The following is a 16,337-nucleotide window of genomic DNA, read 5'->3' on the forward strand; positions in this document are numbered from 1 at the left end:
TTTTAAAAAATTTCATAAGTATCAAGGAATATCTCAAAGAATGATCAAGATAGTTGCCCTTTTAGTCTAAAAATTTCTCCTCCTGGAAAGAGATGCGAGCTAGTGGAAACTGTCAGCCCCGCGTGGACAGGGCCTGCCTGTTGGCTCACAGCTGGACTGTCCACACTACCACAGTGTCCAGCACATCAGAGGTGCTCAGTAAATATTGGCTGATGAATGAATGAATATTTCTCAATTTGAATGGCCAGGATACACCCTAGTATAAACATCCACCTTGTTTTTAAATTGTCAGTAATGTGTTTAGTTTGTAGATCATTACTTAGTTTAGAAACCTGATAAATTGATGCCTCCTAGAAGAAAAACAGTTTATAGAGAAAACTCAGAGTGGATGCTTTGACTGGCAGAAAAGAAGGCACTATCTTCTCTAGATATTATTGGAAGGGAAGAGAAGATGAGTTGTGTCTGAAGAGTGAACATTCTACAGTTGGCTTTTTGCTCATTTTTCAAAATTGTCCTTCTTAGAAGAGACTCCAAACATGCCAATTTTTGTCCACATATTTTTTATCCCTTTTGAGTTAAAGTCAAGGAATTAGCTTCTTCCATGGAAACCATTCTCTCACCCTTAAATGACTAAACCACGTGAAATTCAGCACGGAGTTGAGAACAAGCATGAAATTACATTCCCCCCAGGGCTTTTCTTTTTTACTCCTTAAAAGGTTTAGAACATTTAACTGGGAGAATGAGTGGTAAACAAATAAGCAAAATAATTGAAATATGTCTATTCCTTTGGGCCAGAAAAAAAAATCATACTAAAAGTTAAAATTAAATGTTGTTTACTGAATTTCAGTTTAGCATGTACTCTCTTGTTTTTTTCCCTAGGAATTCTAAACTTATCTTTTCTTCTTTTCGATCTTCAGTGAGTTTTGCAGCTAATACATGATTGAATAGTTCTTTGAGTAGAGCTTGTATGCTAATAAATACACCAAAGTGAATGTACCCTTAGGTTAGTTAAAAAGCACTTCAGTTACTGTGAGAAAAGTCCCTCTTCTGGGTCCTATTTTTGCTTCTCATGCAATAAAAACCCTGAGTCCAAAACACAAAGTTTCCTCCATCCTATTTGGGTGTTAAGGAGTGAAATTTTTTATTTCTGTTTTTTGTCAGGATTCTCTTGGTTGCAACAGAAACTCACGTTGGATTAATTTAGACAAGAAGAGTATGTAGTAGAAAAATACACAGGGTAGATCACATAAGGAAAGATCGACCAGCCACACCGGGGAAGGGAAGGGATGGAGATATGGGTGCTGGAGACCACTCACAGCACTTTCTATGTCTGTCTGCCTGTCTATCTGTCTCTGTCTATTTGTCTGTCTCTCTCTTCCTCTCCCTCTCTCCTTTTCTCTCTGTTTTTCTTGTTCTCCTTCGCTCTCACTCTCTCTCTCTCAACTGCTTTTTTCTGCACATTAGTATTATTCTTTTCCAAAGCAGCAGACAGGCTTCCCTTTGTCAGAAAATATAGGTACTGACCACTTGTAAGTTACATTTCTTTCTCCAATGGCAGATTAGAAAAATCTTGGGGAAAGCCTTATTAGGGTCGTATGATTGGCCAAGCTTGCAACCTTAGACCAATCACCTGTGGCCAAAGTCAAGGTATGACTGGTCCACCTTGGATCAGTGCCTCCCCTGGACCTGTTACTTTGGCCAAGGGATGGGGGTAAAGAATACAGCAGCTCCCATGGGAACTACATTGGGCACAGAGCCAGTTTTCAGAAAGCAAAGGAAGTTCTTCCTGGACAAATAATGTTGGGTAGAGAAAACTGTAGGTGAGCCCCATACTGTCTCTTTTTAGGGTAGGAAAGATAAATTTTTGATGCATATATATAATCTCATTGCCAGTTTAAATGTGAATCTGACAATAGTGGCGTATTATTAACAAAGTCATAATATTAATCATTCTGCCTCCTGGACCTTAAGTAGAAGAAGTTTAAATGAAAACAATAAATGCTGTAAGGACAGAATTACAGTAAGAGTGATGGTCTTTTGAAAATAGCTGGAAAGGGCAGAATGTTACAGGGAGGGGTCTGTACTGTGGGAGAGTGGAGGAGACCAACGGGAACTGAGCACAGTGGAAGGATATTTACATATTTGTCACATTAAACACAGAGATGCTGTCCTTTTTTAAACACATATTCTCTGGGATTCAAGGGAAATACTATTTTCATTAGTTGCATGCAAAAGCCGCATTTAAAAAAATACACCTGGATTTCACAATAAGGCATTTATTCCTAAAGGAACAAAACTTAGCTTGTTAAATACCAAAATTATATAGTTTTGAAAGTATTTTCCATAAGACAGCTCATTGCTTGGACACGATGCTCCATAGCTATCACCAAAGTTGGGGTCTGTGTGGTTTTAAAACTTAAACGACTTCATTCACAATATTTTTTAAGTGCCTAATATTTTGTATAGAGCATAAGGTTCCAAAAAATCATTAAGAAAGGGAGATTGCAGTAGTGGCATCCTTTTAGAGAGCGAAAATAAAGTATGTACACAAAGATAAATATCTATGAATGGTATCTTATAGAAAAAGCCAACCAAGGCCTAGAGTTATCTGGGCAATCAAAGAGGAGAATCACCACAGGCTGGTTTAGAGGGGAAAGGGGCATCGACAAGGGGAGACCTTGGCTGGTGTCTATTCCTTTATCAAAGCAGTTAAAGCAGCACAGTTCAATGGAACTTTCTGCAGTCATGGGAATGTTCTATATCTCTGAGGTCTCCTATTCAGATGAAAGTATCACCAAGGTAGAGGAATAACAAGAGAAAAAGTACAGAAGCAGGTGTGTGTCTGGACAGTTCTGAGAGCAAAATATTGCCTGGAACGCTAATTAGAAAAGGAGATTTAGAGCTGGAACATAACATTTTGGGAATAGAGAGCCAGTTAAGGCTTTGCTGCACACAAAAAAGGAAGACTATTTGGGATGAAGTGGAAGGACTAGGGAGAGACTGAGGGCAAGGAGGGAATTCTTGCCAAGTCCAGACTGGAGTTAATGAAAATCTGCACCAAGTGCTGTTAACACAAAGCCGTGTGACACATAGTAACAGGAGAAATTAACAAATCTCCATGACTCAAGTACCCAAGAGGGAAGTCAAAGATAATGTCCACTTTTGAACTGAATGATGAGACGGTGGGAAAATACAATGACTTGTCTTCTGTGAGGGACAAATCCTGAGCTTACTTGTAGAAATGTTGAGATGCTGGTGAGCCATCCCCTGCCAGAGTTGGTCAAAGGCAGTTGATGACGCTGAAATGAATTGAAGCCCCTAAACAGAGAAGGAGTGACGGTGGTAGTTACTGGAGATACTATAAATTAAGGAAAGCGAGTTTTGTACGAGAGTGGTTGGCAACTGGCACACTGTCCGGAGGATAAAGTCATGATTCCAAAACTGTGTCCAAAGGCACCCTGAGGCACCAAGTTGAACTCACTGGGGCATTGTGGGATATTTTACATTTTTGAAGGAAACAGAGAAACATCTGTTGGACACTATGCAAAGTACTACTATTAAGTTGTTTGGACCTAATTATTTAATAAATAAATAGACCTGTTCGTTCATTTCTTTTAGCCTAAGAGTGCCATGAAAAAATTACTGAGATCCTAAGGGTGCTGTGAGCTAAGAACATTTTTTGATCTCTGGAATAATAAAAGTTAAATCCTGAGAAATGGCCAATAAGTTTAGTAACAAAAATGTTTTTGTAATCTTAAAACAAAATCAGGAGACTTCCAGTGGTTGGAGTGCACATAAGATGGTAGGTTTGAAGAATATGGGGGTGAGGCATTGAAGCTTTGGAAGCAGCCATTAGTCTTCCATTTTAGGGATAGAAATGAAAGGAAGGTCAAAAATGGAACAAAAATTCAGGGTTCTGGGCTATTAAGGAAAATAGAGATATGTTTTTATACAAAGGGAATGTGTCTAGTGCAGAAGAAAGTTTGAGAGGAGAAAATGAAATGGTGGATCAGGTCCTGCCCCAGGTGGGAGAAGACAGGATGGAAAGCAAAGGCAAGAACCTTTCTCTTGGAAGGAAGGGTAAGGAAACCAAGTTAAGAACCTACGATGTGGTCTATTAGGACTTGCGTGTGTGTTTTCCCTTTCAGCTTTCATAATCTCCCCGGGAGGGAAACATTATCCCTGCATCAGATGTGAAGAAGCTGAATTTGGGGTAATGAAGAAAATGCAGATAAAGTTCCTAAGATCTTTTGAGACAGAGGAGAGGGAATTTGAGAGAGTTTCTTACTCAGTTTGGGCTGCTGTAACAAATTACCATAGATTGGGTAGCTTAAACCACAAACATTTATTTCTCATGGTTCTGAAGGCTGAGAAGTCCAAGATTAAGACACCTACAATTCAGAGAGCTCGCTTCATGATTCATAAATGGCTGTCTTCTCAGTGTGTCTTCACATGGCTAAAGGGGCAAGGGAGCTCTCTGGGGTCTCTTTTATAGGGCACTAATCCCATTCACGAGGGCTCCACCCTCATGACCTAATCACCTCCCAAAGTCCCTGACTGCTAACACCATTACATTAGGGGTTAGGATTTCAATATACGAATTTGGGGTGGGGGTGGAGGACGAAAACATTCAGTCCATAACAGAAGGCTTCCTCTATATTGTCTCCATCTTCCTCAATAATCTAGACAGCACTTCTCAAACTGTAATGTGCACACAAATCTCCTGGGAATCTTGTTAAGTGCAGATTTTGATTTCGTTGGGTTGGGGTAGGGCCTGAGAATATGCATTTCTAATGTGTTCCCTGACAATGCCAGTGCTGCTGGTCCATGGACCACACTTTGAGTGGGAAGATCTAGAAAGCCAGGTCATCGGCTCAGAGTTTCTAGAATAGTGCCAGGTGTTTAGTAGGTCCTGGATAAATATTTGTTGGATTGTGGCTAAATTGAATAGTTTACATAAAGATGTGTGTTCCAGGAGCAAAGAGATGGGAACTAGTTCTGAGAAGAGGAAAGAGCAAGTGCGGATGATCTGAGAGAGGGGCCAAGAGGAAGGCCAGGGGATGCAGCAGACAGGGAACTTCTTCTGTGGAACCTTGAGGGAGTAAGGTGCGGCAATTGAGTGGGGTCTGAAACCAAATCAAAATAAAAGTCAGAATTGAGTGGATAGAAGGGCTATGAGATCTGCAGCTCAGTGGCTTTGTCGACTGGATGTCACTGTTGCTGAGGATGAGGGCAGGAGGTAGAAGGAAAGCGGTAAATGTGAGCAGGTGCTGGCATAATCAAGAAAATATTCTGGAGTCAGGTGAATGACAGAGATGACAACATGGAAACAGAAGTATGAATGCCATTGAGTTCAAAAGCATTGCTGGGAGATTTAACAATGATCTGTAGAATGAGCACAGGCCCACGGAAACTCCCCAAATCTGGCAAAGTATCCAAATCATCAAGGGGGGGAGTTTTGAAAATACCGATTCCCAGACCCTGCCCCTAGACATTTGGAGTTCATAGGCCTAGGAACAGACCCTGGGATCTGTATTTTTAAGGAGTTGCCCACAAGGATTCTGATGTTGCAGCCAAGGTTGGGGGGTCTCTGAATAACCTTCTGTAACTCCATGGAGTGAATGTGAGAGGAGAAAGGTCCTCTGGGGAAGGAAAGGCACTGAGTGTACACCCTCAGCTAAAATAGAGGCGTTGCAGGAATCCTCAAGGAAATTTCCAGAATCTTTGCACACTGGAATTTTACATCTGGGCAGCTTGATAAATGGCACTACAAAGCTGTAATATTTCATGATTTCTTTAATTGTGACAGTCATGATCAGGCAATCTCTTCTGAATGATCAAATAGGTTTTCTGCTGGCCTAAACCCCAGTTCATATTTGTTCAGATTTAATCCACTTCACAGATGAATGCATCAAATTTCGTGTTAATGTTAAGTTAATGTGGATTCTTTATTGTACTTCTGTAAGAGAATTTCTCCCTCGACTTCTTTTATTCTCTTAGAGAGGAAGGGTTTTGTAAAACAATTTCTAAAATCATAATGAAAAAGAAGCATGGGAAAGTGGTGAAGACCACAAGCCATGGAGCCTGATTTGTCTGGGTTTGGACCCAGTTCTGCCACTCACCACCTCTGTGTCCCAGAGCCCAGATCTCGAGCCCCATGTGTGAGTGTCGTCATATGTAAAACACAGATAATAGCACCAACCTCACAGGGCAACTATTGGAATTGAATAAGTTAATACATTTAAAACTCTTCAAACTGTACTCAGCATGTATAAATTATCAATGAAAGCTTGGTGGTGTTATGATTACATTGCCTTGTCACTGTTGTAAGCTACCACTTATATAAGACCGGTCAACTTACCCTGCTGTGTCGGAGAATCTCTGTCTCTGGGGAACAAGAGTGGGGCCTTACACAGGAAGCCCACACCATCTATTTGGTGCTCCAGTAAGAAGGAGTGAGTCCAGTTGCTACCACTGCCTGAGCAATGGCACAAGGTTCCATAAGTTCTTTGTGTAGAATAAAGAAAGAGATGGGATCGGAAAGCAAAATTATCCTCATGTAACTGACAAGTATTTATTGAGCACCCACTGAACACTAGGAATTGTGTGGAGGGCCAATGATATGAAAACTCAGTCGCTGCCATCTTGAAGCTTGGTTTGATAAGAAAATAAATGCAAGATAATAAAATAATTGCTTTCATGACCATGTATTCAAAACTCAGTAGTAGCACAGAAGAGAATTTCTGATGTTCTTTGGAAGTTACCCACACAAAGACACAAACATCGATTTCTAAGATGGGTAACTCATGTCATCCTTGAAGCAATTAAACAATGAATGATAGCTGGAAACCAAGAATTATAAATTCACGGTTGATTATAACTTACATTTGTATCATACTTATTTTATTTTAAGCTTCGCAGTACCTCCAAGAGATGAAGACATTGATAATCTCATTTACAACCAAGAAAGTGTAGGTTCAGAAAATGTAGGCTCCCTGACCAAAATCATACTTTTAATAAGTCACAGAGTGGAGACTGGAACCTGGGTCCACGCTGTTAGTTGTCTTTACACTGAGCTAAGCTGCAGTAACCAGCACAATAACCTAAGGAATCCTGTTTAATTAAAAAGAGATACGGAGATGAATTTCATATTAAACCTAAATAGTATGATGGTTTGTCTATGCAAGTAATCAATAATCAATCTATAGATAACAAGAGATAAGAAGACCTTTACTTGAACCAGGCTGAGGACTATAATCTGGGAAGGCAGTCTCTGCCAAGCAAGAAAGTGTTCTGAAGAAGCATGGTTTTCAGTACAGTTTTATACCTTTTCAGAACCAAGAAAATACATTAAACACACCCAGGATACACATTCATCAAAATTTCCAAGAAGTATTCAGTTGCAAATTAGCAGGTCAACGTGACCCTGATGTCCAGGAAAGGAGACTTATCTTCAGGAGCACTGATAGGGGTATTACCAATACTGGTAGTTGTAGGAGGGGAAGTATGCATTCTTATCTTCAAAGAGTGCATTCTTTTACTTTGAGATAAAATTTAACGCATTTTTTACTTTAATGGTTAAAGCAGATGTACAGCGTATATTTGATAGGTCATAAGTCAGGCTTCTTTAGTTCAAGCCACATCAGTTATAAACCAGAATAGCTACCCCGTATACCTCAATATGTGAAAATTTCTTGTCAGTTTTAAATTATGTCCTCATCGCCTATGTTAGACATCTGGCGATTTTAACTGTTGTTAAGCATCAGTCGCACATTTTCTAACCACATATACTGTTGTTTGGGGGAGCGAGGGGAGAGGGTGCTTTGTTTGTGATAATGTAAAACAGCAAACTGGCATTTTGTTTCCCCAGCTTATTCAAAAATTGACGGATGTTGCTGAAGAATGTCAGAACAATCAGTTAAAGAAGCTCAAAGAAATCTGTGAGAAGTAAGCCTCCGTTCTCATTACAATGGGCTTGAGTCTATAAATGTATTAAACGCAAATTGCCATTTGATTTGCCTTTTTTCCCTTTTACTTCCATTTCGACTTCAGAGAGAAGAAGGAATTAAAGAAGAAAATGGATAAAAAGAGGCAGGAGAAGATAACAGAAGCTAAATCCAAAGACAAAAGCCAGATGGAAGAGTAAGGAGAAAGAGCCCCTTCTCCCCACCTTTTACCTGGGATCGTTTTATTCTGTATCAGAATAACAGGTTCTTAACCACGCAAAGACCCATCTGCAAAATTTCTCTTCTAATTAACCTCTCGAAAGATCCCTTTTGTAAGGTTTTTAACACGGAACTCAAAGCGCAGTTCAATAAGGGACCGAGGCGCACCCGGGGACTTTTAGATAAAGACTGAGTAAAGAACTTTCCTTCCAGAAAGGCTGAATCCTCACCTCCCATATTGTCAGACAGCCTTGCCCGCCTTTAGTGAAAGCTGAGCTTTGCCCTTGAGGGGACCCTGACCTTTGTCCAGAGCTGGCGGGTTGTACCTTCCTTGCAGCAGCAATAAGAAGGTTGAGAGTTCTGTCAACTTTCATCTGGAAGCCTGAGGTCCCCATGTTTGTCCATGCCGGATGAGTTCCTATAACAATCTATTTGTCCTTTGCTTTTAGGGAAAAGACAGAGATGATCCGGTCATACATCCAGGAGGTGGTGCAGTACATCAAGAGGGTATGTCGCTTAATCCCTCTCTCCTCTGCAGACTGTGTTTGAGCCTTTGACAAGCACTGTGTGAGCCTCTGGAGGGAAATGCCAGGCCTTGTTGTATCTAGGTATCACCAGCCCCCAGAAGAGCTGCTTCACAGAGCAGGCGTTCTGTAATCAGTGTTTCTGCAAGTTTAATTGCAGACCTGCGTATAAAAAAGCTCATCTAAAGATAGATGTCAAGAATCATTTCCAAAGTCAGGAGCCCAGAAACATGATGTCAATGGGGCATTCCCCCAAAGAACCTTTAGTTGTCATCAATGGTAGAGAAGATGGCAACCTCCAAAGGCACTTCTTATTTTTTTTTAAATGGTATTTTGGAAATTTTCAAACATTAACAAAAATGTAAGAATAGTATAATTCATTTGTTGACACAAATAACCACTAACCATTGTACAGATAAGAGAAAAAGAAGGTGACCTTTACTTGGGCCAAGCTGAGGACTATAACCTGGGAAGGCAGTCTCCACAAAGGAAGAAAGTGTTCTGTAGAAGCATGGTTTTCAGTACAGTTTCATACCTTTTTAGAACAAAGAACATACATCAAACTTGCCCAGGATACATACTCATCAAATTTTCAAAGAGATATTCAGTTGCAGATTAACAGGTCAAATTGACCCCAATGTCCAGGAAAGGAAATTTGTCTTCATTACTGATACTAGTGTTCCCCATACTGGCATCATAGGAAAGAAAGTATGCATCCTTATCTTCAAAGAGTGTGTTCTTGAGATAAAGTTTAATGCATCCTTATCTTTAATGGTTAAAGTAGATGTAAAATGTATGTTTGATATGCCATAGGTCAGGCTTCTTTAGTTCAGGCTGAATCAGGTTTAAACCAGAATAGCTACCCCATATACCTCAATATGTGAAAATTTATTATCACATTGATCACCCCATCGCCACCCCTGTGTACATCACTCAGCTCCAACACTTACAACAGTCCTGTACACTTGTAAGGGCAGTTCTCGACCAGAATATAAAATAATTAGATGTACACCATAGATCTGAAAAGCTTTCAATTTTGTCTGAAAACATTCACTTGAGTGTGTAGATGAAAATGACTTTCTTGTAACTTTCTTATAGTTAGAAGAGGCTCAAAGTAAACGACAAGAAAAGCTCGTAGAGAAACACAAGGAGATCCGTCAGCAGATCCTGGATGAAAAGCCCAAGGTAAACTGAACCAAATAATGATACACAATAATTTCATTTTCTTTCCATTCAATTAGAATAAGACCTCCCTAGTTCATGTACCTGTCACACAGTCTCAGATCAGTTCTCAGATGTGAAACCATGTATCTTTCTCAATGATGGTAAAAATCTTTATAGCAATATTCCGTATGCACTTATCATCAGCTGGTGAGCTTTAAACACTGCAAATGCCTGGAACCCAGCTCCGGAGATTTGGGTTAAATTGGTCTGCGTATGGTTCAGATGTAGGTATATTTAAAGCACCCCACCCACCCATCCCTGCCAGGATAGAAAGAATTAGAGAAATTAGCCAAGCCTCTTCCCCTCTGAATATCTGATGTAATTATTGTAATGACAGACTCTGTCCAGCAGAGGATGTCCTGTACCCAAATCATCCTGGTTTTTATCCAAGAAAATATTCTCATAAACCAGAAACAGAAAAAAAAATAACACTTTTTTTTCCTTGTAATAATAGTTTATAGGGATTCCACTTTAAGATTACCTTATGCTTGTTGTTTGGTTAAAATCGATTGTTTCATGAATATTAACTTTAAACAAACTGAATATTTCTAAATCAAAGACTTTCAGGTTAGCAAACATCATCTTGGTTTTATAGCATTCTAACCATTTGATTCATCACCAAATATTTTTCTGTTTGGAAAAATGTGCTTTTCAATTTTTCTGTCCTTCTATCTGCAGAGTAAAATACCTAATTTAAAAGGTACTGCTATTTCATACAAGTGCTTTTTGAACTTGCAAAGCTCAAAAGTGTTAGTTTAGTTTCATTGTATAGTCCATTCATCAATTTACATTTCTTGTGGCTAATTCTAAATATATCTTTGTGGTTATTTCTGCTCCGTGCCTTTCTTATTTATTGGATAGGACATTTATTTAATATTTTGACTCCTAAAGTTTTAAGCCTTGGCAATATAGATTCTCAAGCATTATGAAAATATAAGGATTAATAATTACTTAGATATGCTGTTAATTTTTTTATAAATATACAATTTAAATATTTTTAACCTCCCTCTCAGGTTGATTATGCATTAGTAAAGTGGAATAAATTTTAACATAATTTCAGAAATTGCTATACTTTTCAGTTAGGATTGATCTTTTAAAAATGTTCAAATGTTGGGAGAAAAAGATCCAGATTTGACTGAAATCTAAGAAACAACTTAACAATAATCAGTCCCCAGTGATATATTCAAATACGTACCTTTTTAGTCCATGCTGTCTAAATTCAGATTTGTCATTACTTTGTACACTGACATAATATACTTAGCTTATGGTTGATATCTCATTAGCCAGTTTTTGTATTTCTAAAATATCTCTTTTGGGAAATATTGTTATTCCTACAGAGTTTTATTTTGCCTTGTTTTTGTTTTTGGTCCAAATATGTCAACTACTTTACTCATAGACAAAATGCAATCACAAATGTGTTTAAATTACATAACTCTCAATATAAATAACCCTACAAAGATTTTATGTTACTGCTCTAAGTCATCAAGATAAAAACCAACTTTAGTAGGTGTTGAAGCACCTTTAAACTTCTTCATTGGATATAACCAAACATTAGAAGAACTAATAACTGTTGGATAATTTATTAGTCAAGGTGCATTCAGCAGCAACTTAACTACAGAAAACCGAATTAAAACTGGCTTAAACAATGATAAAATTTAGTAAGTCACATTACTGGAAGTTCAGAGGTATCCCAGTTCAAGGAATGGTTAATTCAGTGACTCAACAACCTCATCAAGAACCCAGGTATTTTCAGAATTTCCACTGTGCCATTCTCAGTTTGTTGCCTTTCATCCCCAGGCTGTAAACCCACAGTCACAAGATGGGTTGCTCCATGCATCACAACCTTACATAAAATCATTCAAAGGCAGAAAAGGAAATGTCTTCATCTTGTAACCTTTATAAGATTGAGGAAAACCTTCCTAAATCTCCCCAATAAGCTTCCCCTCATTAACTAGAATTGTGTCATATACCCATTCCTAAACAAATCACAGGCATGATAAGAAGAAAAAATAATAGAGGAGAGATAGCAATTGGGTAGGTAATTAACAGTGTGTGCCACTACCATATTTATAGCAAATTTTCCATTTCTTATTTTTTGGCCCCTTAGAAAGAGATCTGAAGTGTTTCTGTGAATTTTTAGTAGCTCTGTTGCCTTCATTTGTTACTATAAATAGGTACCATTATGGTTTCTCTTTGCTTTTCATCCATGAGGTTGCTCTTATGACCATTTTGTTGTGTCTGGATTTGAAGGCTGCCCTTGAAGATTGTTGGTTCCATGTCAAACTAAAGCATTTATTGAGAGATGTTCTTCAGGGCTTAAAAATGTTGTGCTTTGGAACCATGACTCGATTAATAAAATAGGAAATTATGACTGTTAATATTGTAGGACCCAGTGGCTAATAAAGAGAAATGACCATAACAAGAAAGAGCAATAGTAAACAGTGGAGTAAAACAATAAGATCAAGTGTAGGTCATGTGGAGAAAGACCACAGCACAGGACAGCAAATGTAGGAAACAAAAGGCCAGGCCCAGCGTGGCAGTCATCCGTGCTCCTGTAATTGTTGGATGTGGACCAGAAACAGAATGGCACTGGCTTTGGAATAATCCCTCTCACATCCAGTATTGGAATGGCCTTTGAAGCTTAACACGGATATGAGGGAAACTGACAACAGCAGAAACAAATTAGAAAAAGGAGCAACTCAAGGAAATGAAGCTGACCAACAATATCTATAAAGGAGGTTAACTGAGTCAGTTCCATTCAGTCAGAAAGCTGAGAGGCAGAGTGACTTTATGACAGCTAGAAATGTATGAACTCATCCATCACTGAGTGTTGGACAAGGAAATTGTGTTGACGCTATAGTAGGTAATGTTCAAGATAGTTGCAACCTTCTTATGAAGAGAAAAGCATGCTAGACTTGGCCAGAGGTTACTGAGGGGAATAGAGTTCCTCCTTCAAGTATTTTGCAGGTGGGATAAGCAGTTTTCTAACTGGAACCAATAATGGCTAATCTTTCACTTACAGCAAAAATATACACTGCATGGCGTCATATTTCTTCCCATTCATCAATTTCTTTCACCATATTGTCGAATATAATTTCTTCCTCTTCATCCACTTATTCTAACTAGTGTAATAATGTGTTCTGTGTTCCTAACCTCCTCCTAAACAGGGAGCAAGCTCTTTTTACGTTCCTATTTTCTCCTAGTGTTACTATTTTGAGCCGTTCTGAACCCCAGTTACCATCTGTGTAATTTTCCAAGCCTTTGGTAACCAAACTCCTTTAAAAGTGAACAAACAGGACTAAAAATATTTTTAACAAAAGAAATTTGAAAAGCCAGTTGCTGGAAGACAACAGTTCTTCTGTGGCAAGGAGGAATTCTTCTGGCTAGATTTAGAGCAAGCTACATGTGGAGATTAATTCAAAATGTGACTTTGCCAACCTTTTACTCAACAACAAGCTCATGATCTGGAAGGATCAACTCAATTTTTACTATCTTGCAACAGAACAGTCATAAGAGAATGTCCCTCAATCAAAACAGGTTAAAAAAAACATTTCTTTTCCACAGATGGACCAAGAACTTTTGTCCTGCTTGGTCTGTATTTAGCAGGGGACCAAATTTGGCTAGCCACAATGTGAAAGTTTATTTTAGAATGCCCCACTTTGTGACATCCCCAAGGCCTTTTTCCCGTGAAGAGTCCATTTTTCCCCATTAAAACAGAGATTCCATGAGTCTATTCCTTTTGTATATAATTTTTGGGGCATTGGGGAAAATGGAAGTAGGTGATCCCTAGAGGCAACTTATAATACAAAAGATAAATATTTTGGCCCTCAGTTTGACATAAAATTACATTGTACATTCCTGTACATAAGTCCCTATGAAATTTATTAAGTTACAAACAACAGTAGACATTCTTAAAAGAGAATACTCAGCTCCTTTTCAGTAGAGTTCTAAATTGTGGAGAAATGAGCAGCTGCATGTTTCTAGCCATGAAATTGTTGATTCAGTCCCTGAGTGTATGCTGTTTTCAGCTTTGCTGAAGTATGTCTTTTTATGAAATCTATAGCTGGAGAGTTCTTGGATGGATGTGATAAACCCTAGCCAGTCTTTCAACTCAGTGACATAATTGGTTTCCTTGGGATTTCCATACCTGGGTTTGCCAAAACCAATAGGAAAGAGTTGATTTGTACAAAAGGTGTTGGAAGCAACTCAAGAACAGCTGCCAGTGGAGAGAAACCACAACTTTTGTGGTCATGCTCGACTCTGAATTGATTCAGTATAAAAAGGACTTTCTCCCTTTTTCCTGAACAAAGAGATTTATTTTCAAGTGTTGAAACATCGTTAATCAGGAGTTGCCCTATCTGCTGCTAATATTCCAATGGATATTGATCACTTTGCAGCTCCTGGCTCTCATGACAAGAAGAATCATCTTTGGAGGGGACTTTTTAATGAACCATCTCTGTAACCTCATAAAACAGTCGATAAATGTGTAATTTACTTTTTCTCTGACACTTAATTTGTCTTTGATGCTTCTTAGAACACAGGTTTTCTGTTTTAATTTAGCTCATAAGCAAGAGAGAATTCCAGGAACCTTTAGGGCATTTTAATTTATAGCCAAAGAACATTTCATCATGTAGCTACTGGATCTTTTTTTCCCCTCCATCTGGGGAATATAGACTGATTTTCCTCATTTCCCCTCTGACACCCATGTAACAGGATGAGTGACTCATCTCTCTGGGTAAAGTTAGTCTTGTCAGGCCTACCACTGGGCCCTGAGACAGAACCCTAAATGTGGCTGATATTTCAATCCTGCCTTCCCAGTGTTCAGAGAGACAGAGACTAACTTGGGGATTTAAAGTAAAACCTCTTTCTTACAAGATTCATTTGTGCCTCCTCTAATCTTTTGTTCCCTGCTAGTACCCACTGAGCCCTCTCATAGAAGCCAGACCACAGACTCCAAATTGGCTGCCTATTGACTATGTTTTGCTCATTGTCAAGTCTTGGTTGACCCACCTAGTGGGGTTTTTTTGGTTTGTTTTTTCTGTGGAAGAAATTTCCTTTTCATTTTTATCAATGTGAAGAATTAGCTTTTTAAAAAATATATAGTTATTCATTATTCTCTTGAACGTAAAACTTAGACATGTTTATTCTCCTTCCGGGCAGTACTAGAATATTAGAACAATTTTAACTCCATTTGTCTCCTCTTGATTTATTTTTGAAATTTATTCTGTAGACTTCTAGACCCATAAGACATTATTATTCTATGTTATATAGTCAGTGTTCATTTAGATTTATCTACGTATTCAGAACCTTCTTTGCTGAACATTCTTTCTTGTGTCTCAGACTATATATTTGGGATCATTATCTTCTATATCCTTTAGAAGTTCCTCTTATACGTTCTACTGATGGTAAACTCTTTGGTTTTTGTTTTCATTTTTGTCTGAAAATGTCTTTATTTTACCTTCTTTCTGGAATGATATTTTCACTAGGTACAGAATTTTAGGTTGTCAGTTATTTTCTTTTGGCACATTGAAGATAAAATTCCACTGTCCTCTGACTTCTCTTGTTGAGAACTTAGCTGTTAGTCTTAGAGTGTAGTTCTTTTGATGATAACTTGTATTTTCCTGCCTTGCTTGCTTTAGGATTTTTTTTCTTATGTTTTAAGCAGTTTTTCTATGTTGTATCTAAATATGTGTTTGAGGTGGCTGGATGGATAGTTTTCATCAGTTCTGTAAAAACTCAGCTATCATGTCAGCAAAAATGACTTCCAACACATTTTCCAAAAGTTTCCTTCCATCACATAATTTACATATAAAATAAAATGGACCTTCTTACTCTATCTTCTGTCTGTTAACTCTTTTCCATATTTTCCATCCTTTTCTGTTTGTGCTACCCTGTGGACAATTTTTTATGACCCTTTTTCTAATTCACTAATTCTTTGTTTGCACTGCTATACCACTCATCCACTGAGTTTTTACTTTTAGCTTTTGTATTTTATTTAATTCTAGAAGTTCTATTTGGTTTATTTTCAAATCTACAATTTATATGCCTGGCTTATTGTAGGGAAGGTTTCCTGTGAGATTCCTCATTCCTGGCAGACCACGGGCTTTGAGTTTTGGCCTCACCCTACAAGGCTGTCAAAAGATGAATTCAAAGTTTCCCGTGTTAGCAAAAGCCCTGTAGGACAGATATGGCTTCCCTGCTTATTACCCATCTAGTTTTCACGTCCCTGCAGTTTGGGCCTGATCAGTCTTTAAATTTTTGTGATTCTTAGGTTCTTTAAAGAAGACAGTTTTAATATCAAATCCAGCTTTTTTAGTTGTTTTAAGTGGGAAGGATAGTCCAAATAACCTAACCAGCCATTACCATTACCAGTCAACAGATCAACAACAATGCGTGTGTGTTACAAAATGGCTGCTGCCTCTTT

At 38.3% G+C, this 16,337-nt stretch overlaps 1 protein-coding gene across 2 annotated transcripts in view; it reads left to right on the forward strand.

Moving 5' to 3' along the window:
- Window positions 1-16,337, forward strand: part of PLCB1 (phospholipase C beta 1) — a 681,789-nt gene that overhangs the window by 590,969 nt on the left and 74,483 nt on the right. For both annotated transcript variants that reach the window (XM_058563193.1, XM_058563194.1), the window contains exons 28-31: window positions 7,871-7,947; window positions 8,053-8,142; window positions 8,615-8,672; window positions 9,788-9,874. In XM_058563193.1, the coding sequence (XP_058419176.1) occupies window positions 7,871-7,947; window positions 8,053-8,142; window positions 8,615-8,672; window positions 9,788-9,874 (312 nt within the window). The remainder of the gene's footprint in view (window positions 1-7,870; window positions 7,948-8,052; window positions 8,143-8,614; window positions 8,673-9,787; window positions 9,875-16,337) is intronic.

The sequence above is a fragment of the Diceros bicornis genome, chromosome 19 (genome assembly GCF_020826845.1).
Source record: "Diceros bicornis minor isolate mBicDic1 chromosome 19, mDicBic1.mat.cur, whole genome shotgun sequence".
Lineage (NCBI taxonomy): Eukaryota > Metazoa > Chordata > Mammalia > Perissodactyla > Rhinocerotidae > Diceros > Diceros bicornis.